The following is a 22,156-nucleotide window of genomic DNA, read 5'->3' on the forward strand; positions in this document are numbered from 1 at the left end:
CGGCCCGAAGGGCCGTCAAGCCCTTAAATTAAGAAATCAAGGAACGGGGCTGAGACGGCCCGAAGGGCCGTCAAGCCCCTTAAATTAAGAAATCAAGGAACGGGGCTGAGACGGCCCGAAGGGCCGTCAAGCCCCTTAAATTAAGAAATCAAGGAACGGGGCTGAGACGGCCCGAAGGGCCGTCAAGCCCTTAAATTAAGAAATCAAGGAACGGGGCTGAGACGGCCCGAAGGGCCGTCAAGCCCCTTAAATTAAGAAATCAAGGAACGGGGCTGAGACGGCCCGAAGGGCCGTCAAGCCCTTAAATTAAGAAATCAAGGAACGGGGCTGAGACGGCCCGAAGGGCCGTCAAGCCCTTAAATTAAGAAATCAAGGAACGGGGCTGAGACGGCCCGAAGGGCCGTCAAGCCCTTAAATTAAGAAATCAAGGAACGGGGCTGAGACGGCCCGAAGGGCCGTCAAGCCCCTTAAATTAAGAAATCAAGGAACGGGGCTGAGACGGCCCGAAGGGCCGTCAAGCCCCTTAAATTAAGAAATCAAGGAACGGGGCTGAGACGGCCCGAAGGGCCGTCAAGCCCTTAAATTAAGAAATCAAGGAACGGGGCTGAGACGGCCCGAAGGGCCGTCAAGCCCTTAAATTAAGAAATCAAGGAACGGGGCTGAGACGGCCCGAAGGGCCGTCAAGCCCTTAAATTAAGAAATCAAGGAACGGGGCTGAGACGGCCCGAAGGGCCGTCAAGCCCTTAAATTAAGAAATCAAGGAACGGGGCTGAGACGGCCCGAAGGGCCGTCAAGCCCCTTAAATTAAGAAATCAAGGAACGGGGCTGAGACGGCCCGAAGGGCCGTCAAGCCCCTTAAATTAAGAAATCAAGGAACGGGGCTGAGACGGCCCGAAGGGCCGTCAAGCCCCTTAAATTAAGAAATCAAGGAACGGGGCTGAGACGGCCCGAAGGGCCGTCAAGCCCTTAAATTAAGAAATCAAGGAACGGGGCTGAGACGGCCCGAAGGGCCGTCAAGCCCTTAAATTAATAAATCAAGGAACGGGGCTGAGACGGCCCGAAGGGCCGTCAAGCCCCTTAGATTAAGAAATCAAGGAACGGGGCTGAGACGGCCCGAAGGGCCGTCAAGCCCCTTAAATTAATAAATCAAGGAACGGGGCTGAGACGGCCCAAAAAATCCCACCCGCGCAACCCCAAGTTTGACTTATAACCGCCTATAGAACCGCCTATAGAACGACTGTGAGCCCGTCTAAATGTGAGCTATGAGCACATGCTCACGTGCTCATGAGCACAGAATTTTCCCTTCCAGAGATCCATGAGCATGAGCTCGCGTGAGCACGACTGTTCTCAATAATCGGTGAGCATGAGCACGCGTGAGCACGAGGGGCCCAGAATTTTGTGAGCATGAGCACGCGTGAGCATGCTCATTGAGCTCACTCACGTGCTCACGTGCTCGTGAGCTTGTCAGATTTCAAACCCTGCCTGAGTCACGGCTGTGAAGGTGTCCAAATAAAAAGCCGCTACGCGGCTTTTCTTGAAATGAAGCCGCTGCGCGGCTTCCCAAAAATTTTTATTCAAGATCGAGTTTGATAAATTCTCTTTATCCAATTCTGATTCAGGGAAACCAAAAAATCCGACTAGAAAACAGACAGAAAAGACCTCTATTCTGACCATCACCAAGATCCCCGAGTTGATAAAACTTGCTCAATTGGAGTTTCTATTGAGGTACCTCGTCTGGGTGCAAAATTTTGTGTATTGGGAACGCACAACAGTGATCGCGCAGCTCAATCGTTATGACGGTCGATTTTTATTGGCATCGAATAAACACTATCTCACTCGAAAGCTATCCTTCTCTCTGACTTTTTGGCCGCCGCTGACCTATTTCCGCACTCATCATACGCACTGCTGACGGCGATCAAAGTGGGCAATCATTGTATTTTTGTAAATCAATTAATTCCCAAAAACTTCGGTGGATATTTTTATTATAAAAGTTAAATAAGTTGATTTCTCGAAGGATTATAATACTCGTATAATAAAGTCGTAAAAGCTTGAAATGCCCTTTTTCTTTTCTAAAAATCTGATCGGTTTCACTCATTGAATAAATAATCATCAGGCCGCGTTTTATATAACCATAGAAGACACGATCTAGGGTTCCAACAAAAACATTTCCGCTGCTGGGGGCACCCTTTTTCGCGGCTATTTTTTCCCACTGTCGAGAAAGCAAATCTTCCATGAAGGATAACAACGGGTTAATTAACTCAGTGCTAGTAAAGCAAGCAGGCCCTCATGCGAAAGTTGGATTTCCGGCTTGTGTCTGAGCCCAGTTAGCGTTTTGTGTATTGCAGCAGCTTACAGTCGGTGGGCCACTTGCCGCGCGAGCGCGTTTTAGGACCGCCGGACCGGTCCCGCTAGGCGGCGCAGTCTTCTTCGGCCTCATATGTCTTTGTATGTCGCTATATCCATTTTCTTCGTTTTAACACTTACCTTTTTATTCCGAAAATAAGAGACACGTTCTAAACCTGCGCAACCGTTAACATTACCCAGCAGAAGACATGGCAGAAAACTAGATAATCCCAAGCTAATATTCCTGAGCCCATTCACTAGCCGCAATCCTTCCGGGCGATGTCTAGCGCTGACCAGCAGCAGCCTGGACCCAGCTCCTCAAGAACTCACCCCTCCGCGGAAGCTGCCGACGCCGATGCTGGCGAACACAGCCAAGACACGACCCCAGAAGCCGACGATCCTCAAGGAATCCTCTCTGAAGAAGGGCTCAATCCAACCCTCCCGCGAATCGGCACGCACACTGGACTAACAACTGGAATCACTCAGGCATGGATATCCAAAGGTTTTACTTCTTTTTCGTAAAAATAAAAAAATGCTTCTCGATAAAAAAAATAAAAAAGCTGAAATTGGAGATTGCGCGTTAAAGCGGCTGGCGGCACCCAGGGCGCAGGAAGACAAGGTCTATGCGCTCGTAGATTTGAAGAGGTTAACATTTTGCCTCACAAGTAACCAGCCTGCTAATTTTTGCTGATTTCCTTTTCTTGTCTCAGGATATCCTCTCCAAAGCCAGTGGGCCCGCAAATAAGCTCAGAGCCGCCTTACAGTTCTCTGTCGAATATTCCCTCGCTTCCGTCTAGCTCTCTGTCGACTAATCCTCTCCAGCATCATCCTCTCTCCATGTTTCAGGATTCGGGAGTTAATCCAGTGCTACCAACGCCTGCTTTCCCGCCACATCCGTCCGTCAGTATGCCTCAAATTCCCTTCCCCGGAGGAGGTAAGTTTGAAATAAAGTGAAGCTGTACCATCGCCGTTCACTTTTCCCATCTTTTCCTCGCCTAGTTCAACGCTTCATTCAGTTGGCAACCCATTCTTCAACCCATCTTTGCCGTTTCCTCCCTTCTTTCCCCAGCCATCGTTTCCAATGACGATGCCGCCCTACGCCTCTGACGTCGTCCCGGATCCAGCAATTAATCCCGGCGGACTATATAGGTAAAGTTAAAGCCAAGAAGAGTGTACTTTATATACACATACAAAAATCGATAATTCCCCGTTAGTAAACTCGAAACTTTTAGCTCCCTTCAGCCTCAAAATGAACTGAAGTGCCAGATCTGTGGCCGCGAATTCGCCCGACGCACCAATTTGCTCCTACATTACCGGACTCATACTGGCGAAAAACCGTACAGCTGTGACACCTGCGGAAGAAGCTTCAGCCAATCGGGCTCTCTCAAGGCTCACAAGCGGATTCATACTGGAGAAATGCCGTACCAGTGCAGCTACTGTCCCAAAAAGTAAGTTCCTTTTTCATCAAAGCTGCTCGGAGCTGTCAAAGTAAATTCTGGGCGAAGTTTTGTTGAGCAATTGAATGAGAAACGGAAATAAGTAATCTGCACCATGTCCTCGACGCCCTTGTGCTCAGCGTCTCGTTATCAATGCGAAAGACGCGTGCTATGGCAGGATGCGGCAACAGCAAAGCCTCAGGGGAGAGGTGAGAAGCGCGTTCCGCTTCACTGATAGTCAAAAAGATCTGTGCCCAAAGCCAGTTGATTTTAGTCGGCACTTCGCGAATTTATAAGCCAACAAGTACTTATCAAAAGCCAAATATATGTGCGAGGAGAATCTGTTTTGTAACTGTTGTCCTAGATTCCGACTGAAGGGTCAAAAAACGCGGCACGAACGAACTCACACTGGCGAACGCCCATTTGTTTGCGATCAATGTGGGGCGAAATTCGCCGACACGACGAACTTACAGTCGCACAAAAGAATACACACTGGAGAACGCCCGTTCGTCTGCGAGCACTGCCACAAGGGTTTCAGCCAGAAACAACATCTAAAGGTAAAAAGTCCATTAAAACGAGCATTTTCTAATAAAGTTTTCAGACCCATTTGCTGACGCACACTGGAGAGCTTCCTCACGAATGCGGAGTGTGTCGGAAAAGATTTAGACAGAAGGGACATCTCAAACAGCATGAAAGAACTCATACTGGTAGGAGATCGATAAATTCTAGGATTGGGGACCTGTTTGGAAAACCTGAGTCAGGGTTCTGAAAAATTTTTGATGAAAGCCGCTGCTCTTCAAGAAATGCAGCCACTTATTCAGCATCAATATTCTTTCAAAGCTCTCTGAGGTCCCTGACTCAGGTTTTCTACACAGCTTCCGAGAAAAGTCTAGAATTCTTCAATTTCGTAAATATTTTTTTCAGGAGAAAAGCCCTTCGAATGTCAAATCTGCGGCCAGCGCTTCACCAAATCAGGTAACAAAAAACATTTTCGAAAATTCCCTCAGTCCATTTTTTCTAGGAAATCTAAACAGCCACATGCGACTGCATCAGTGGCGCTGCGAGCTGTGTAATTTGACGTTTTCGGACCAAGCGTCGATGCGAGCCCACGAGCTGCAAGTTCATCCCACTTTCGAAAGCAGCAGTCATATGTAATTCTCTTCAACTGATCCATTTTCAGAGTTCAAAGAATAAAATTTTGCGTGTACTCTTCCTTGATTTCAAAGTCTCTTTATTAGTTCAAGATGCAACGCACTTTGTCTTGCTCGATTGTTGTATTGATAAGATGGAGCCTTGTCACATGATGATTTTCCTCCTGAAAGTCCGAATTTCCTCTCTTGTGGTTGCTTCTGATCGTTGCATGTCAGCTGACAGTCAGCACTTTCAGAAAGCATTCTATTCGTTTCGGAGCCGCGCGCCTACACTGATAAGCAAACAGCTCAACCTCCTTCTCTTAACTCAAAATTAGTCGTATTTTACACGAGAAAAAACACAATATTCTGCTCTGCTACTCACCCCGAGATTCTTCTACTCTACAGGGGCGGAGTTTAATAGACATTGAAAGTACTAGTGCCATAATATGGCACACTTGTCGTCGTAAGGTTTAATCTTCTCTAGATTCTTTTCACATATTAAAATATTTTTTATTTTGATTTTGAATTTTTTAAGAAATGAAGTTTTTCGCAATTTTCGCCCTGTTTTTGATTGCGATAAAGGCTCAAGATGATCGAGAATACGAAATAGGTAGCGAAGGTTTTTTTTATAAGTTTTCAGCAAAATTAGATGAGGCGTACAATGATGTTGTCGATTTCGAGGAAGATTTTATGATCGACGACATTGAAGATGACGAATATGACGATACTTACGAAGAATATGAAAATGTAAGTTTTGCGTCGTTAGCTTCATTGAAGTTGACCTAGGATGTCGAAATTTCTGACTATAGCTTCGTCGACGATGGCGATTACGATGATGAAGATTATCAAGAGGTGAGAATCCCCTGAGAAAGAAAACACACTGTTCAATTACTTCAAGTACTACAACACTAATGACGTCCCTATCTACGACTACGACGAGCAAATTTATGACCCCATCGTTGATTTTGTGAGTTTTTTCTTGTTTTCCTCAAAAAAAAATAATATCACTAGATCGATGGCGATTCCCGATATCCTTTTCCTGACGAAATCAATTTGGAACCAACTGGCGAAAATAAAATCCATGGCGGAAAGCGATTCGCATACAAAGGCACGAGAAACGACGGTGTCTTCAAATACGTCAACTCTGGCGGATCGCGACTGCTCTTTTATCCGAAAACGAAAAAGTGGGCTCTGCACGACTCGGAGACAAAACTGTGGGCAAAGGATATTTCGGATGATATCTGCGCGATCGATTTGCATCTCAGAGGCAATCCGTTTGCATTTGGTACTGCCTGCTCTGGCCCTCAATCAACAACTGTAGCTCCTGCAGAGGCCGAAGCTAGGGTTCAAGAAAACACCAAAACTGCCTCTTCTACTGGACAGATGAACGTCTTCACCATTTTTATCCCATCGATTCTTGCTGCTCTCTTTTTCCTCTCATAGGCTTTTATTTATTTTATAGCCCATTCATAGCCTGAAAATACAATTTTTCTGCCATTAATTCTTGTCATTTGTCAATAATAAACTGTTACTTTGTTATTGCAATTATGCTAGCATTTTCTATAACAAAATGTCAACACGTAAATCATGTAAACTCTGAAATCGAGATTCGCGACAAGATCAAAACATGCAACGACGATGTCAATCATAAATCGCATCTCCGACTGCTCGTTTGGAGCGAAGAATCCTCAAGAAGAAGGGATCTCAGTTGGGAAAATTAGCGTCTGAGAAAGATGTTAATTCTCTCAAGCCTGCTCCTTCTGGGAGTCTATGGCAAAGAGAGACTAATAAAATTTGCCAAGAACCAGCTGGTTGTAGACAATACCGCGTCCATCTTGATCGGAGGTGATTTCAGAGAGCACAATCCTACAAGTGTACAGGCCAAGTGAGTGTAAATGCCAAAGATTTATTTTTAAATGATAATTCCAGAGCGGGCGGTAAAACGTTCAATTGCGTCATCAAAGAATCCACCGATGACTCTATCAAATGCTCTCTTGCTCTTCGAAAGCACATTGACGAGTACCGATTTACTCTTTTCTCCCGAACTGATGATGGACTTACAGAGCTAGTTTGTGATAAACCGCGAAACTGCCTCGTTTCTGTGGACGGAGCACCAACTCGAACACCGAACTTTGAGCAAGGTGTCAAGCGATTCGCCCCAGAAGCCGCGCCAATTATCACTGAAGTTGGCCCAGCTGAGGCGTCCTATCGAGGTGGAACTGTCTTTACGATTGCCGGTGTCAATTTCGGAGAGTCTCTCGAGTCCTTCGGTGAAGAGGGAAGAAGCGACAACAGTGATATCCATGTCTTTTTCGCCAACGGGCTGACGTACATTCCATGTCCCTTGATCACTCACTGGTACAACCCCGGAGAAATCGCTTGTCAAGCGGAGCCTTTTGGAAGAGAAGCGCAGTGGGCTACTTTGGTTTACCTCAACGGCGAAAAGCTGATTGCTAACTGCGGTGATTGTATCGTCCAGACCAGAAGTCCAGATTCAGGAAACACAGTGGGCTTTGAAGTTCTCCATGGCAACGTTGCTTATCCGGGTCCGGCACCAGAGTGGACTGAGTGGACATCAGTCACCGGAACCGTCGATGGACAGGAGCTGATCTTCATGGACACATTTTACGCCCATAATTTTGGCTGCCGCGCTCCGATCGCCTTCCAGGCCCGACATCTTGACGGCACTGTTTTGAGTGAAGAAGATTTTGAAGACTTTTTTGAAGGTTCGCAGGCCTCGAAGATCATTTGCCCCGAAGACGGCTGCGATGGATTTGAGTTCAGATTCCTCTGCGACGAGAACTCCTTCTTCATCAATCTTGATGGCGACCGCGACAACAAGGACTACTCGGCCTTCGACGTCGATGAGCGAGAGAATCACTTAATGGCGATCGAAATCGAAACTGACTTCCCTACTCCTGGCATCGTCGCATCTTGTGGACTTGGATACACAGACTCTGATGAGCTCCATCATCTCTACTCCGTCTATGCAAAGGATAGATGGAACGGTGCTGCGACTTGCCGAGTTGATGCCCGAGCGATCGGAGACTTCACTATCTCGCCCATTCATTTGAAAGCGGGTCGAGGTGTCGCTGAACAAGATTCTCTCTACATGACGGAAGACGGAACAACAGCTAATTTCGGTCTGGCACCAAGAATTGACTCGATCACCCCAGCCGAAGGTTCTCGATTCGGCGGAACATTCATCACAATTACTGGTCGAAATCTCGCAAATAACCATCAACAAACAAAAATCGTCCTTGCTGGAAATGTTCCCTGCAACATCGTGAGCTCGTCTGCTTCTGAAATCATCTGCCAAGTTGAAAGACAAGAAATCGACACGAGTGGACAAACCATTTTCCCTGGCGGTCTTGGCGCCATCGACTATTTTGGCGATGGAACAGAGAAAACGCAGTACGAATTGAAATCGGAAAGTGGCGACATGAAAGGATTTTTCCGAGTCCCAGTTTCCGGTCACTACGTTTTGAACAATGGACTTAACTACGACCTGAATCAAGATGGAAACTATGTGAGCTCAGGAAGCTCAAAAGTCTTCCTGGATGCCGACCTTCAGTATGGATTTGAAGCAAGTCAATCCAAAGCTTATGGTTATGTTTTCCACGGCGATGGAAGCGAACAAACACTCGACTCTCTGATCCCACCATACAAGACCATTCAACCAACTGGACACGAGTTGGAAACTCAACTTGAGCGACAACAAGTAAAGGTTTTCTCGAGCAGCGCTGAAAAGACAAAACACGTGATTCTTCTTGAAACTGGATCTGTCTCGAGCAGCGTCGAATTCCGACTTCGACTTCGCGGCGGAGGGTCAACTCGCCAGACTGAGTTGCTTACATTCAGCGATCTTGCATCGAATGGTGCTTCCCTTCTCAACTCGTGGTTTGCAGACGGCTTCAACGCTGGCGCTGACATTGATTCCGTTGATGTGTCTGCATCTCATGGCAATGCCAGAATCACGGTTACTTTCAAAGGTCCAGGTTGCGAGAACACGCTTTCCGCAATTGAAGTTGTCCATGCAAACGTTGTCTCCGAAAGCAGACAGTTCACGAATGCTTTTGGAGACTCGACAACTGGTTTCAGAAGCACAATCAATGCCGATGGGCAAACACTCGTTATCGACACTTGGGAACACCAAATGATCATTCCCGGCGTTTCTGGAAGTTTCCAGCTTCATTACAAAACTTGGTCGTCCGAAGTCATCGACTCCGAAACGATTCTCGAAGCGGATCTCTTGACAATTCTCAATACAGCTCATCTCGATCTTTACACCGCAACAATCGATCATTTTGAGCGCTCATGTTCAAACGGATTTTTCTTCCGAGTTCTCTTCCAAAAGGTCGGAGACTTCCCAGAAATCACTGCCACCAGCAACGATATGTCTCCTGAAGCCAGCGAGACCTCCGGCACTCGACATGGTGGTGTCGTTGTAGCCAAAATGCCAGGAACAGCATTGACAAAGGCGCTTGATACTCCTCAAGTTCAACTTTTTGTGAAAAATATCGCGGCATCTTGTGAAAACTGCGACTTTACTTTTGTTACTGCAGATACTGCCACTTCAATTAGCACAACTTCAATTACGCTAAACGGTCAATCTCAGTCTCTCACAATCTCTGGAAGCGGACTTGACAGCACAGCAATTGTCATGTTTGGCGAAACGTCTTGCACTGCCGAGACAGATTTCTGTACTATCACTTCAGCAACGTCCTCCAGTGTCACTGTTTCCTTCACAAAATTGCCCTGGGGAACTAGTCCTGTCTACGTTGTGACCGATTCTGGCTTTGCTGACTTTACTCCAGGATTGGAGGTCACAGTCTCTTCATCACTTGGAGTCTCTGTTTCCGTTGGAGCAAACGGTCGAAACGTCAACGGTGGTACACTCGTCACCATCAGCGGCGGTGGTTTCGGACTCGCCAAGAGAGTTATCAACTTCGGAGGGATCGCTGCTGAGGAGGTTGATCGAACGATCGATGACGTCGTTGTCCGATCACCTGAGCAACCTGCTACCCGAAACGGCGAAGTCGACATCACGGTCGACGGTGACGATGGCTCTCTCACTACATACGTGTATGATGCTGCTGGTGACGATATTGACATGAGCGTATCTAGCCTCAGTGTCACTGGAGACACAGTTACTATCACATTCACGCGAACGCTAGCCGACGACACTGTCACTTTTTACATCGAAACGACTCCATTCCATACTGCTCAAGTTACCGGAAATACTTACGAGTTGTTTATTCCAGCGATGGAGCCTGGAAGTTATAATTTCCGAGCACTTGTTGGCGATTTCGGATTCACCAACTGGTACAGCATTGATACTCTTCTTAGCGTCAACACAGTTGTCCCGGCTGCGTCCTCAATGGCTGGTGGAGCAGTGATCACGATCAACGGAGATGGCTTCGGAACTAATCAAGAACTGACTCAAGTCACAATCGGCGGTACCAACTGCGATATTCTCACTCAAACCGACAAGAAAATCACCTGCCTAACCCACTCACAGTACAAGACGCATGTAGCAACCTTCGTTGGTACAAATTGGGCTCCTGCTCATTTCGTCATCAATCAGAATGACAAGATCGTCTGGCAATGGCAGCTCGGAACCTCCATCAATGTCAACCTTGAGTCCGTCCCAGCTGGCGAATTCTCATACCCTGCTCAGAGCGCTGCAGTCGGCGAAGTTTCTCGAGTCTTCGACGAAGCTCCAGGTTTCTATACCTACACAACTGGTGCGATCGACAACCTTGGAACATCCACCCCCGTCGGAACTATTCAAATCGAAGCGCCTGTTGATAATGAACAGCAAGTTGTCGTTCACGTCAATGGCTTTGTTGCGCTCAAGGATCAAGTCCGAAGATGGAAGAAAAAGAAGCCTTCCAAGAACTGCGCGCCAATTGACGCTGACATCTCATCTCAAATCGTCGAGAATTTCGTACCAGCAAACTGCACCGGTTGCTTGAAGCATACTTTTTCATACTCACGAACTCCGATCGCCACTGGCGGTTCCTGGTTCGGAAGTACAGTAATGGTCACTGCATCTGGCCTCGCTGATAACAACGCGTGTATTGATCAATACGAAATGTACGCTATTACGAAGAATAACCCTGAAGCTAAAATCCCGTTTACGGTCACATCCGTCGGCACTGACGGAACAATCATGGGCTCACTTGGGGAGACCACAGACAACTGGCCAGTGAATGAAAAAGTGTACGTGCAGGTCAATCAGTTCGGTCGTGGCTTGACTCAAATCGACGAGACAATCACGGGTCTTCAGAAGACCTTCCAACCAACCTGCTCTGGAATCTACCCACTTGAGGGTTCAAGACATGGCGGTGGTATTCTCACAATTTCGGGAGAAAACTTTGCTTATGACAAATATCCAACTTGGAAAATGGCTGTCAATGTTTGCGAAGAAGTCATTTCCGTGAGTGGAACAGAGATTCGATGCAGACTTGCACCGAGTCAATTTGTCGGACTTCCACTTACCATCAAGGTGTATTACTGCGAAACAGATTTTGAGGAATACGACGCGAATGCCATCACTCTTTGCGCTAATACCGGCGACGAAGGTTTCACGATGACATTTAGCGGAAAACGATACACTGGAGTTGAACCAACAAATGAAATGACCAACGTTGTCGGCCCTCCAGAAGTTCAAGGCGCCTTTACGGTGGATTTCGATCTTCCACTCGTCGGAGAGCCAAGTGTCGTCGCTGGAGAGTGCCGATTCTGGAACGCGTCTAATCCTGGCGAAGATTGGTTCGATATGGACGTCACTCACTCCTGCGATGGCTCAAATTGTCACTTTTCAATGGATCTTCCGTCACCAACCCTAGATGACTACGATGTGCGACTATACCTCAACAATTACGGATACATCCACGTTGGACAATTTTTCCTCGGACTTGAGATTAAATCATTCGATAATGTGATCAAAAAGGGTTCTATGGGTGGTGGTCACGTCCTCGAGTTCACCACAAACGATAATCTTGGTCAAATTCCAACTATGACGAAGGTCACCTTCCAGTTCCAGGGAACCAATGGATGGGGAGATATTTGCGGTGTCATTGAAGATCCAGACGCATGCAAACTTGTTCCTGTTGGCTCCACAAAACTTCAGCTAATCACACCCGATGCTTGGAAATGGCCAAACGGGCTACCTGGCTTCACCAACAAGGCATACATAACCTTCTACAACCAGCTCGGCCAGGTCGATCCGCGAATAACTTGCGCCCCAGGTGTTTGTGACTACGAGTACGATATTATGAAAACTAGAATTATCACTGATCAGACGTTGTCTATCCACCCACTTTGGAACTACCGATACATCGCTAATGAAGAAGTCACTTTTGGAATCGACATGTTCCACGATAATCCACCCTGTGACGGCATCACCATCGCTATTGGTGATCGAGATTGTCCGATTACCAATTGCGATCCTTCTGCTCTCCAACTCACTTGTGCTGTTCCTGGGCAAGCAACCGGAGAGTACAATCTATACATCAATTTCCCTGGCGTCGGTTACGCTGTCCACCAAGAATACTGGTTCGAGATGGGCTATTGGGTCGACTCCGTCACCCCAGTTGCTGGTTCATATGGTGGAGGAACCTCCATAACAATCACCGGCAGCGGCTTCTACGACGACGATAAGATTGGAACTCTCTGCGGCGAAGAACTTATCAATTGTCAGATTAGCGCAGATAATACCGAGGCTATTTGTCAAACGCCAACGATTCCCGACTGGAAGTGGGAAAACACCACGGTCTGCGTTTTCGATTTCTACCACTACGATCCACCGCAGCGAAACGATTGGGTTTACACTTACGAAAACTCCACTACTGCGTACATCAACAGCATTCAGCCGAATAAGGGAGGAACTCTTGGTGGCACGAAGATCACTATTGTTGGCAATAAGTTCATTCCAGGAGAAACGACTGTAACTATCGATGATGTCCCTTGCGACATCGACTTCATCAGTGTGGCGGTTATTGTCTGCGAGACAAATGCGCATGAATACTCAACTGCTCATCTTGTCAAGGTCACTGTTCCAGATGGAAACGCAGTTTTCAATCATCCCGACGCAGCCAAGTTTTGGTATGTTGATCGATGGAGCTCCATCTTCACCTGGGGTTGTACTGAGCTTACCAACTGCACGGGCAAGCCTGTTGACGGCGATATCGCGGTGATTCCCTGGAACCAGACCGTTCTTCTCGACGAATCGACTCCGCTTTTGAAGGTTCTGCTGATTCAAGGAGGAACGCTTGTTTGGGATCGAACAGACGGAATCAAACTCAGAGCAGAATATGTTCTCATCACTGATGGTGGTCATTTTGAAATCGGAAACGAGCACGATCCATTCTGTGGAACACCTGAGGAACCTATAAGCGCGGAAATCGAAATGTATGGCCATCATCGCAGCATCCGTCTGCCTATCTATGGTGCAAAATGCTTTATCACGCGAGAAGGTACAATCAACATGCACGGCTGCCCCATCGACACCACGTGGACACAGCTAAACATGACCGCAGAAGCTGGTGATAGCTCGATTTACGTTCGAAACCCGGTAACGAACCCTGATTCTCCAATGAAATCATGGAAAGCCGGAGATAAGATTGTTATCGCGACAACTGGTGGTCGATTGAGTCTTGCTCAAAGCGAAGAAAGATACATTGACTCTATTTCTGAAGACGGTAGAACTATCTTCTTGACTGAGCCACTCACTTATCGTCATATTTACCACTACTCCGAATGGGACGGAGAAATACTCGAAGTTGCTGCAGAAGTCGCCCTTTTAACAAGAAACATTAAATTCTATGGAAACGTCAACGACGAGTGGACAAAAGAACTTCCCCCTTGCGACGAAGAATATGAACCACAAGAAGGAGCTATCCAGAGCTGTTATCAGAACAAGTGGGGCGATGAAGTCGGTTCAGACGAGTTTGGCGCTCACTTCTTGATGCACAACATCGAGTTTGGCAAGATTGCTCACATTGAAGCGTTCCATGTCGGGCAAGCGTTCCAGTTCGCCCGCTACTCTTTCCATTTCCATCGATCGGGTATCCAGCCGAACTCCTACTTCCGCGGAAACGCAGTCTACAACACTTTTAACCGAGTTCTGACCACTCATGGCATCCACCAGGCTCTTGTCGAATGGAATGTCGGCTACAACGCTATGGGACACAATTTCTTCATCGAAGATGGCTGCGAAGAAGACAATATTATCCAGTACAACTTGGCCATCAAAACGAAGCCATCAAACTCTCTTTTGAATTCCGATCAAAAAGCAACTGCTTTCTGGATTACAAACACATTCAATACAATTCAGCACAACCGAGCTGCCGGAGGTGTCCAAATGGGATACTGGGTCAATCCCTTCGAGAGAGCATTCCCACACCGAGGACATCAGCCTCATTATCAGACAACCAAGTGCCCTGTTTACCGATCTGTTAAGAAATGGTACAATAACACTGCTCACGACATGGGTCTCTACGGATTCTGGGTGATGACTCTCCAGGAAGGCTCTTCTTACAGACCAAGTACAGTCGATTGTCAGTCCACCTGGCCACCAGGAGAGGCTATCTTCGAACGAGGAATCTTCTGGAATTGCCTTCGAGGAGCTGAGTTTGCCCTGGTTGGCGATAATATCTGGATGAAGGGATTCATTGCTGCGAATAACATTTTGGGTGGTCTTTCCGTTAAAGAAAGTTCTTCTGGCAGATACGAGGGTGAATACAATCAGTATGGAATGGGAATCAGGGACTCCACTGTCATTGGATACATTGACAAAAATGTGCCTGAGCTTTCACTTTGCACTCGATTTGGTATTGAGACTCCGTGGAAACCAGCGGGACATATGTCTATTGAAGGAATCAAGTTCCACAATTTCGACGAAGGCGAAGGTCACAACTGCGTCGCAATCGATGCTTGTTACTCCTCCTATCCATTCGATTGCGGCCGAACAAGTCATTTCGAGCGAGTTGAATACTTTAATTCGCCGAGAAAATTCGCCGCTGATTGGGAGCACGAAACTGTTTTGGTCGATCGCGACGGAACTCTCACCGGTAAAGGAATGGCCGGCTGGTCGGTTGTCCCGACATCTGGCCTCTACCCTGACTCAATGTGCGAGCCCGCTCCAGAGTTCTCTGTTGAGTTTCCTTGCTCGTTCTGCCAAGGTGTTGAATTCATGAGATATGGAATGAATAATATTGCGCCTGATTCGATCATCGGATTCAACATGGACGTCGTCAACAGATATGGATCTAGTGTCGTCCCATTCAGAAACAAGCGATCTACTCATGCTGTTGGATGGATGGGTCTTCTCCTTGCTGGCGAGACACATGATATGAGTTGGCAGAAGCATGAACACATCACGAATATCACCTACAGAGGAACAGTCTATGACATGGGACAGCACAAGCACACAACTATTCGACATCCATTCTATCAGGAGGTCGATGATGCCATCGTTGCAGGAAGCAAAATTCGAGGATATGCTGATTCTCAAGGGCAAAGCTTCAATGGTCAAGAAGTTGGCGCTCTCGACACTTCGATGGACCCTCTCACTTATCACATTGATCCTCAGACATCTGACTTCTCCATCATGTTTGCGAAGTCTGATGCAATCAACAGCTACTACGATGTCAACTACAACTTCGAAGTGTTCAAGTGTTTCTGGCCAGATTGCACTCCACCAACTACTCCACCACCAACAACGCCTCCAACTGACCTGATCGAATGTGATTGGGAAGATGTTGCTTGTTGGGAAGATGGAGTCGTCCCAATCTCTGGCTCTAATGTCACAATTCCAGTTGACAAGCACGTTACGCTAAATACCAATCTCGACGTCGATATTCTCTTCCTGGAGGGAACGCTCACAATCTCTGACGCTCAAGATATAACCATCAACGTTCGCGATATTCTGATCAACACCGGCGCAGGCGGTCACGAACAGCTCTGGACTCGATCAGTTTATTTCCAAAATGGAAATCTTTACGCTGGAACTCCCGACGCGCCTTTCAATTGCGACAGTACTCTTTCTATCAACTTCAAGGGCGACCGATTCCAAGAAGAGTTCGGTGCCCCGGCTGGAACCGTACCAATCGGCGCTAAAACGATTGGAGCTATGGGAGGATTGAGTTTGGTTGGCTGTCCACAGAACACGCCTTACTCGTTCTTGCAGAACTCAGTTTCTGCTGGAGCCACCTCCATCACTTTGACCGACGATGTCAGCGCTGATTGGAAGGCTGGTGACAAGATCGTCATCGCCGCTTCATCTTACGATGGACGACAATATGATGAGCTGGAAGTTGTTGCAGTTTCTGGAAATACCGTTGCTTTGAACAAAGCTCTCGCTTTCGATCATTCTGGCGCTGACGCCGGCGAGACTTTTAAAACCGAGGTCGTCCATCTTACCAGAAACATCAAGCTCGATGGAAAAACAGATTCTGAAGACATGTTCGGTGGCCGAATCGTTGTGCTTTCTTCGGACGATGGAAACTCGTTTAGAAAGGGATGGGCTCAACTCGAAAATATTGAAATGAGTCATATGGGCCAGTTCGGTCACACTCGACCGGATGATCTTCGCACTCCAGTTGCCTTCTACCATCTCGGCAGCCAGGCTTCTGCTGACAATCCTTCCTACATCAAGGGCTGTTCAATGTACAATAGTTATAATGGCGGCATCGCCATCGGCCTTGGAGTGACAAATATGCAAGTAACGGACAATGTCATGTTCAACATCGTTTCCGATGTCATCAGAGTTGTCGGCGACTACTCGATCGTCACCGGAAATGTTATTGTGATGGTCGTCAACCGATTTTTGTACCAAAACTGGTGGCTCCAGCAGCAGCTTGGAAATGCTGAAGCTGAACAAATGAACCTCCCTGCTGGAATTAATACAATCGAAGTGATGACTGGCACTTTGATGAACAACCGTGTCGCTGGTGGAGACGGACCTGCATACAAGGGGCACGCTGAGGAGTGCAGTTTGGCTGATTTGTGCACATCAAACTCATGGCCAATGAATATCAAGAACTATGCTCACTCAACACTCAGAGGTTATTCCATCATCAAAAAACCATCTCGAGCTTGTCTTCGAGTCGAAGGCTTCGAGTTCTGGCGAATTCTGGATTACGGTGTCTACACACAAGCTGGTGGTTCTAGCGTCCACGTCGTTGGTAATAAATTTATCGATACTATCATCGGTGTTGGTCATATTATGGTCGGCAATGGTGGCCCACAAGGCGCTCATGGAAACATGAAGTATTCTCTCGACAACAATCAATTCATTGGACGATCTCAGCATCATACATGCGCCGACTACAACATTCGACAGCAAGCTGCAATTGTTACTTCCGGGCTCACTGGCCAAAACAGAGCTCCGCTTTCTGAGTACAACGGACACACTGGTATCATGTGGCCGATTTTCACGGAAAAGTTTACCAAATTTCCGAAAAGCCGCTTCATGTTCCGAAAGAAGGAACATATCCATCTCCAACTGGACACTCCTGCGCTGCAAATAACATGTCGTCATTGCCCCTAATCCTGGTGCTCTTGACATCACTCACTCTTTCGACTTCTCTGGTACAACGCTCGTTAACGTCGATAGCAATTACATCACAAGATTCAAACGGCCTTCTCTCAGCAACGTCAATCTTGCTGATTGCGTTGATATGACTTGCGATGGAATGAGAAAACTACTTCTCAAGGATATGGACGGAACTCTCACAGGAACTGGCTCTGAGACATCGATTATTTCCCAGTCCGAGTATCAATGGCGCGGCGTCGACGGCTTCTTCTGGTCCGACAACGTTGATGACTCATACGGTCTCGGCGACTACCGTGTTCCAGAAAGTATGCTTACTAACACAGACGGAACCGTCATCTCCATCGACGACTATGCTCCTCATAAAGGTCTTTCTCGAGGCGATAGCTGTACTTGGGACGCAAACTTTCTTGCCTACCAGTGCGTCGGAAGCTCTCGAGCTCATTTGATTTTCGAATCGCTTGACATGGATCAAGAAGAACGAAGAGTCGCTCCGATTGGTTTCCGATCATCTAAGGGTTACATCGATCTCAGCAATGGCCCTCACGACAAGTCATGCTGCGCTGGTTATTCCTGTTCTCTTCGAGCAACACTCAACCACTTTGTTGCCGAGTGCGGCGAAACATACGACTTCCATTGTACTGGAACGACCCCAACGGAAATTCAGTTTGCAATGTACAACGTGCCAAGTAGCTGCAAAATTCGAATCGCCATGTTTACCCATCGACAAAATCGACAAGATGTCTTCTTGAATGGAAACAACATGATTTACTCGAATCAATACGATTTTGCGACGCATAATTGGAAGTTCCCGAGCCCGGCTTTCATTCCAGAAGTCTGGCACTCGTCAGGAAGCAACTACTTCGACAGAGCTGATCAGATTCTTTACTTTACTCTCGGCGGCGGAGATAGGCTCCGGGTTAAAATTGCAAACACCATCATTCTCGAGCTCGATATGGTCACCGAACTTACAATCGAAGAGTTTTACTCGTCGCCCGATCTTCCTTACCTTCTTGCTGCTCTTCTTGGACTTGACCCAAGCCAGGTCAAGGTAGTCAATGTTCAGAGAGAAAACTGGGTGCGAGCACAAAGCACGTGGTCGTCGGATAAGACGACTGTCAACAAACCTCACTTGAAGAACGCGATTAATGTTCGTGTGTCTATTGAATTCGGCAAGCCTCTTGGAACCGTCTTTGGCCGAACCATTGGCACTCCTGACTTCTCAAAAATCGGAAGCAAGCTCGTGCAGAAGCAGATGGATGGTGATCTCGAAAACAGCATCAAATCAATTGCCACTTCTCAAGGAAATGACCTCGAAGTCGTCGCTACTACTTTGACCAGCGAGCCCGTCCAGGGTAAATCAAGCGACTGGTATGAAGAGGGCACCCTTGGTGAAGAAATCACCATTCTCAATGATCTCGGAATCACAGAAGACGAAGCCCTCGCTGCGGATAATGTCCAGCAGATCGTCGAAAACAAGGCCACTGCAACAGGACAGCAAGACCTCATTGCAGAAACGACCATCGAAAAACAAGCTGCCAAAGAAAGCATCATCGCAAGTACTACCGAGGCAAAGGTTTATGACAAGATCCCAACCTCAATGATGATCAAGCAGCAGCCAGGAGAAGTTGTCGTTAATCAAAGACCTAAAGAAGGATTCCAGGTACACTGTTCTCGGGGAATTCTAGCTCTTAGTTATTTTTCAGGTTGTTATGCTCGATGAAAATGGCGAAGAAATGACAGATGTTGGATACACTGGTGATCCATTCCGAGTTTCTATTTATGAGACAAATGGAATGTTCATTGATGCGCCGGAGGTTACTTTTACCCCAGGTAACTAAAACGGTCTATTCTGAGTATGCAATAAAAATTGACAAGGATCTGGTATCGCCGATTTCAGCGGACTGCGACTTCCAAACACTGGTTCATTCCAACTTACTGCCTTTTTGACGTACTCTGGAACTGAGACTAATTTCACCATCCCAGAAGTTACTTCTCAACAATTCGAAGCAATCGAAGCTCCTCCAGGTATGCTTAAAAAGTTCATACGTTTTATCGAAAAATTAAGGATCCGTCCGAATCGAGTACATCAACAACGGAACTGTGTATGCTCAAGAGCCATTCCCAGAGATCTCTGTCCAGATTTATGATACCAACGCCGAGTACATGGCCTCATGCGGCCCAGAGGGAGACGAGTGCCGCGTTTGCGTGACAACTCCTACACTTGAAGCTGGACAGTTAACTGGCGGCCTAACTGCGCTTTATTTGAACGGACGTGCTGTATTTGACAATATCAAATCTACAGTCGACAATTCTGCCGTGATCCTCACTTTCAGTCTTTGCTACAATCAAGGCGAAGATACTGTACTCGTCGGCAAAGCCTCAACTGATCCGTTCGTTGTTCGGCCAAACGATGGTAATTTTTTTTGCCGAAATACTGATATTGGCTTATCAGTAAAAAGAAAAAATATCAGAACAGAACAAAAGTTATATCTGGAACAGTTTCCAAAATATAGCTTAAATTTTTAAGACCCTCAGCCGCCTGTTCTTAACAGGTGTGTTGGAAACAACACTTACGATGAAGATTTGGTTTTCAACGGAAACCTTGGCAAGGGAATGGTTCTCTTCAAGGTCCTCCTTGGACGCGGATCCGACTCAGTTCCTTACTTTGATGCTTCATATGGATCGGTAAGAACTATTTATCCAATACTGGATTTATCGCTCTCTAGGAAATTTATCACAAAGAGGGAGATAAAATCAGAGTCGCCTGTGACAGCAAAGGATACGTTACTGGCATCAAGAAATTGTATTCTGGATTTCAGTGCACTTGCGACGGAGTTAATCGTAATCGACCTTATTTTTCATAAATTAAGTGAATTCTAGCTTGCACTTTTGTTCAGCTAAATCCCGACTTCGTTTGCGTCTCTACGGAAGATGCGATGCTGCCTGTCTGGGCTGGTGGCGTCTTTAACTTTGTCAAGAAAGTTTATCCAAGTAAGTTCAATTATTTCGCGATTATCATTATCCGTATTTTAGGCTACGTTGTTTTGAAAGCGAGTGTTAAGAATTTGCTGAAAGTTGGCGAGTGGGAGTTTGACCACATCGACGAGTCTAAGCATCCTGAGTGGCTCGATCCCAATTTCTGGGCAACTGCGGACTTCACTCTTTTTGTGTGGTGCCCATGGAATGTGACTCTTGGCGGGCCAGACGGACAGTCGGGAGCTGTCACTTTCCCTGATTTCTACGAAGGAGAGCATTCTCAAGACGGAACTTTTGGACTTTTTACAGTCGCGAAGGAACACGACTTTATAAATCCAAAGACCCAACCAAATCGTCGTATTTCAAAGGGTACGCAGACAGGTCCTCCGACGCCGCGCTGCAGGGACCGATCACTATCGACACAAGTTTCCAAACATCTGTCGATTTTACCTGCGAAACTGGTGTTCTCCCAGGACACCAGAAAAACATCCTCGCCAAGTACGTCGAGCACTTCCCGATCTTTGAAGATGGAGACTTCCGAAGAATGGTCCACTACATTAGATCCGCTCACAAAGATCTCGACAACTACGAAGGATACGACGTTCGAAAATAGTTGTCTTAAAAATGGAATAAAAATTATTCAAGGAATTGTTTATTGCAGCATGTTTATGTTTTTGACGCTCGGTAGATGGAAGGTTATCAGCTCCAGCGTGGCATTGAGAACTGCGGCTGACGCGCGCTCGTTTTCTCGTATCGATCCTTTCAGCTTTTTTCCGGAATTAATAATTCCGAATTATTACTTGTCGAAACTTTAATCACTCAGAATGAGAATCACACCGATTCCGGCTTAGTAATTCCGCTCCTTGACGCGGGCAATATTGTCGATTCTTCCTAAATATAGAATGGCTGAATTTTCGGCAGCTAAGGCAGGTTGGATTGAGCTTTCGATAAGTTCTTTTTCGGAATCCAGAAGAGTTCGATTTTGATTATTAATGTTCTTTACCGCTCTTCGGCAAACTGTCACTATTGACAGATTTGCGGAACGAGAAAAATTAAGGCTCGGCAACAAGTGTAGAAAACCTGAGTGACTCAGGCTGAGTCAGGGTCCTGAGAAAGCTCTACTAAATAGCCGCAAAGCGTAGCGTAGCGGGGTAATCAGCCGGGCGCCCTAAAATGACTGTCCTCTATCACTGATAGACTATCAGCCCTTATCTCAGTTAGGGTTAAGGGACTGGGGATACCTATTGGGGGGTCCTGGGGCCGAAGTCCCCTTGGTAAGGCCTTAGGGGGGGGTCCCGGGGAGTGTTGCCTCCTGGGTTAGGCTTAGGGTTAGGGCCTAACCGTTAGGCTGCCCGACTTTTGACCCCCTTCTGCCGCAAAAAGTCAACTTTGACTGAAGTCCTTTCTGCACCCTGACTCAGGTCTTCTGCACAGGTTGATGGGTCGAGGAAAAATATGAAAACAAATCAGAGTCAATAAAGAAATAAAGTTGTAGGGAAAATCTAGACGCCCGTCCTGAAATAATAAGGTCATCTTGTGTCCAATGCGTACACACTTCTAGTTCCTCTATGCTTCCAGGAGTTTCCCCTGAGGCATCTGCTGTGAGTAAAATCTGTAAAACTTCATCGTTGAAACTGTCCCACTCCGCGCCGGGGGATTTCTGGAGAATAAAATCTTGCGTGATATCGTTAAATCGAACTTCT

The 22,156-nt window shown here is 46.8% G+C and overlaps 4 protein-coding genes across 4 annotated transcripts; all 4 read left to right on the forward strand.

The window, feature by feature from the left end:
- Positions 1-2,330: 2,330 nt before the first annotated feature.
- LOC145705436 (uncharacterized) lies at positions 2,331-4,985 on the forward strand. The gene is made up of 8 exons (XM_081782914.1): positions 2,331-2,829; positions 3,070-3,277; positions 3,360-3,492; positions 3,576-3,791; positions 4,144-4,336; positions 4,381-4,486; positions 4,704-4,754; positions 4,801-4,985. The coding sequence occupies exons 1-8, from the start codon at positions 2,623-2,625 to the stop codon at positions 4,932-4,934; spliced, it is 1,248 nt and encodes a 415-aa protein (XP_081639040.1). The 5' UTR covers positions 2,331-2,622; the 3' UTR covers positions 4,935-4,985.
- A 464-nt stretch (positions 4,986-5,449) lies between these two features.
- Positions 5,450-6,411, forward strand: LOC145704236 (uncharacterized). Its single transcript, XM_081781680.1, has 5 exons — positions 5,450-5,522; positions 5,562-5,659; positions 5,699-5,764; positions 5,811-5,879; positions 5,924-6,411. Exons 1-5 carry the CDS (start codon positions 5,450-5,452, stop codon positions 6,353-6,355), a joined length of 738 nt encoding a protein of 245 aa, XP_081637806.1. The 3' UTR covers positions 6,356-6,411.
- Positions 6,412-6,629: 218 nt separating this feature from the next.
- Positions 6,630-17,481, forward strand: LOC145705344 (fibrocystin-L-like). The gene is made up of 2 exons (XM_081782805.1): positions 6,630-6,797; positions 6,842-17,481. Exons 1-2 carry the CDS (start codon positions 6,646-6,648, stop codon positions 17,469-17,471), a joined length of 10,782 nt encoding a protein of 3,593 aa, XP_081638931.1. The 5' UTR covers positions 6,630-6,645; the 3' UTR covers positions 17,472-17,481.
- Positions 17,461-21,268, forward strand: LOC145702153 (uncharacterized). The gene is made up of 8 exons (XM_081779362.1): positions 17,461-19,137; positions 19,181-19,307; positions 19,353-19,502; positions 19,543-19,890; positions 20,005-20,162; positions 20,204-20,318; positions 20,358-20,468; positions 20,511-21,268. Exons 1-8 carry the CDS (start codon positions 17,602-17,604, stop codon positions 21,266-21,268), a joined length of 3,303 nt encoding a protein of 1,100 aa, XP_081635488.1. The 5' UTR covers positions 17,461-17,601.
- The last annotated feature ends 888 nt before the right edge of the window (positions 21,269-22,156 follow it).

Source organism: Oikopleura dioica, chromosome PAR (genome assembly GCF_907165135.1).
Source record: "Oikopleura dioica chromosome PAR, OKI2018_I68_1.0, whole genome shotgun sequence".
Lineage (NCBI taxonomy): Eukaryota > Metazoa > Chordata > Appendicularia > Copelata > Oikopleuridae > Oikopleura > Oikopleura dioica.

Coding starts and splice junctions, on each gene's coding strand:
- LOC145705436 (XM_081782914.1), top strand. CDS start 2,623: ATGTCTAGCGCTGACCAGCAGCAGCCTGGACCCAGCTCCTCAAGAACT. Junction 3,278..3,359: donor AATTCCCTTCCCCGGAGGAG/GTAAGTTTGAAA, acceptor CGCTTCATTCAG/TTGGCAACCCATTCTTCAAC. Junction 4,755..4,800: donor CCAGCGCTTCACCAAATCAG/GTAACAAAAAAC, acceptor CATTTTTTCTAG/GAAATCTAAACAGCCACATG.
- LOC145704236 (XM_081781680.1), top strand. CDS start 5,450: ATGAAGTTTTTCGCAATTTTCGCCCTGTTTTTGATTGCGATAAAGGCT. Junction 5,660..5,698: donor CTTACGAAGAATATGAAAAT/GTAAGTTTTGCG, acceptor AAGTTGACCTAG/GATGTCGAAATTTCTGACTA. Junction 5,765..5,810: donor ATGATGAAGATTATCAAGAG/GTGAGAATCCCC, acceptor AATTACTTCAAG/TACTACAACACTAATGACGT.
- LOC145705344 (XM_081782805.1), top strand. CDS start 6,646: ATGTTAATTCTCTCAAGCCTGCTCCTTCTGGGAGTCTATGGCAAAGAG. Junction 6,798..6,841: donor CCTACAAGTGTACAGGCCAA/GTGAGTGTAAAT, acceptor TGATAATTCCAG/AGCGGGCGGTAAAACGTTCA.
- LOC145702153 (XM_081779362.1), top strand. CDS start 17,602: ATGACTTGCGATGGAATGAGAAAACTACTTCTCAAGGATATGGACGGA. Junction 19,138..19,180: donor GACCTAAAGAAGGATTCCAG/GTACACTGTTCT, acceptor GTTATTTTTCAG/GTTGTTATGCTCGATGAAAA. Junction 19,891..20,004: donor CGTTGTTCGGCCAAACGATG/GTAATTTTTTTT, acceptor TAAATTTTTAAG/ACCCTCAGCCGCCTGTTCTT.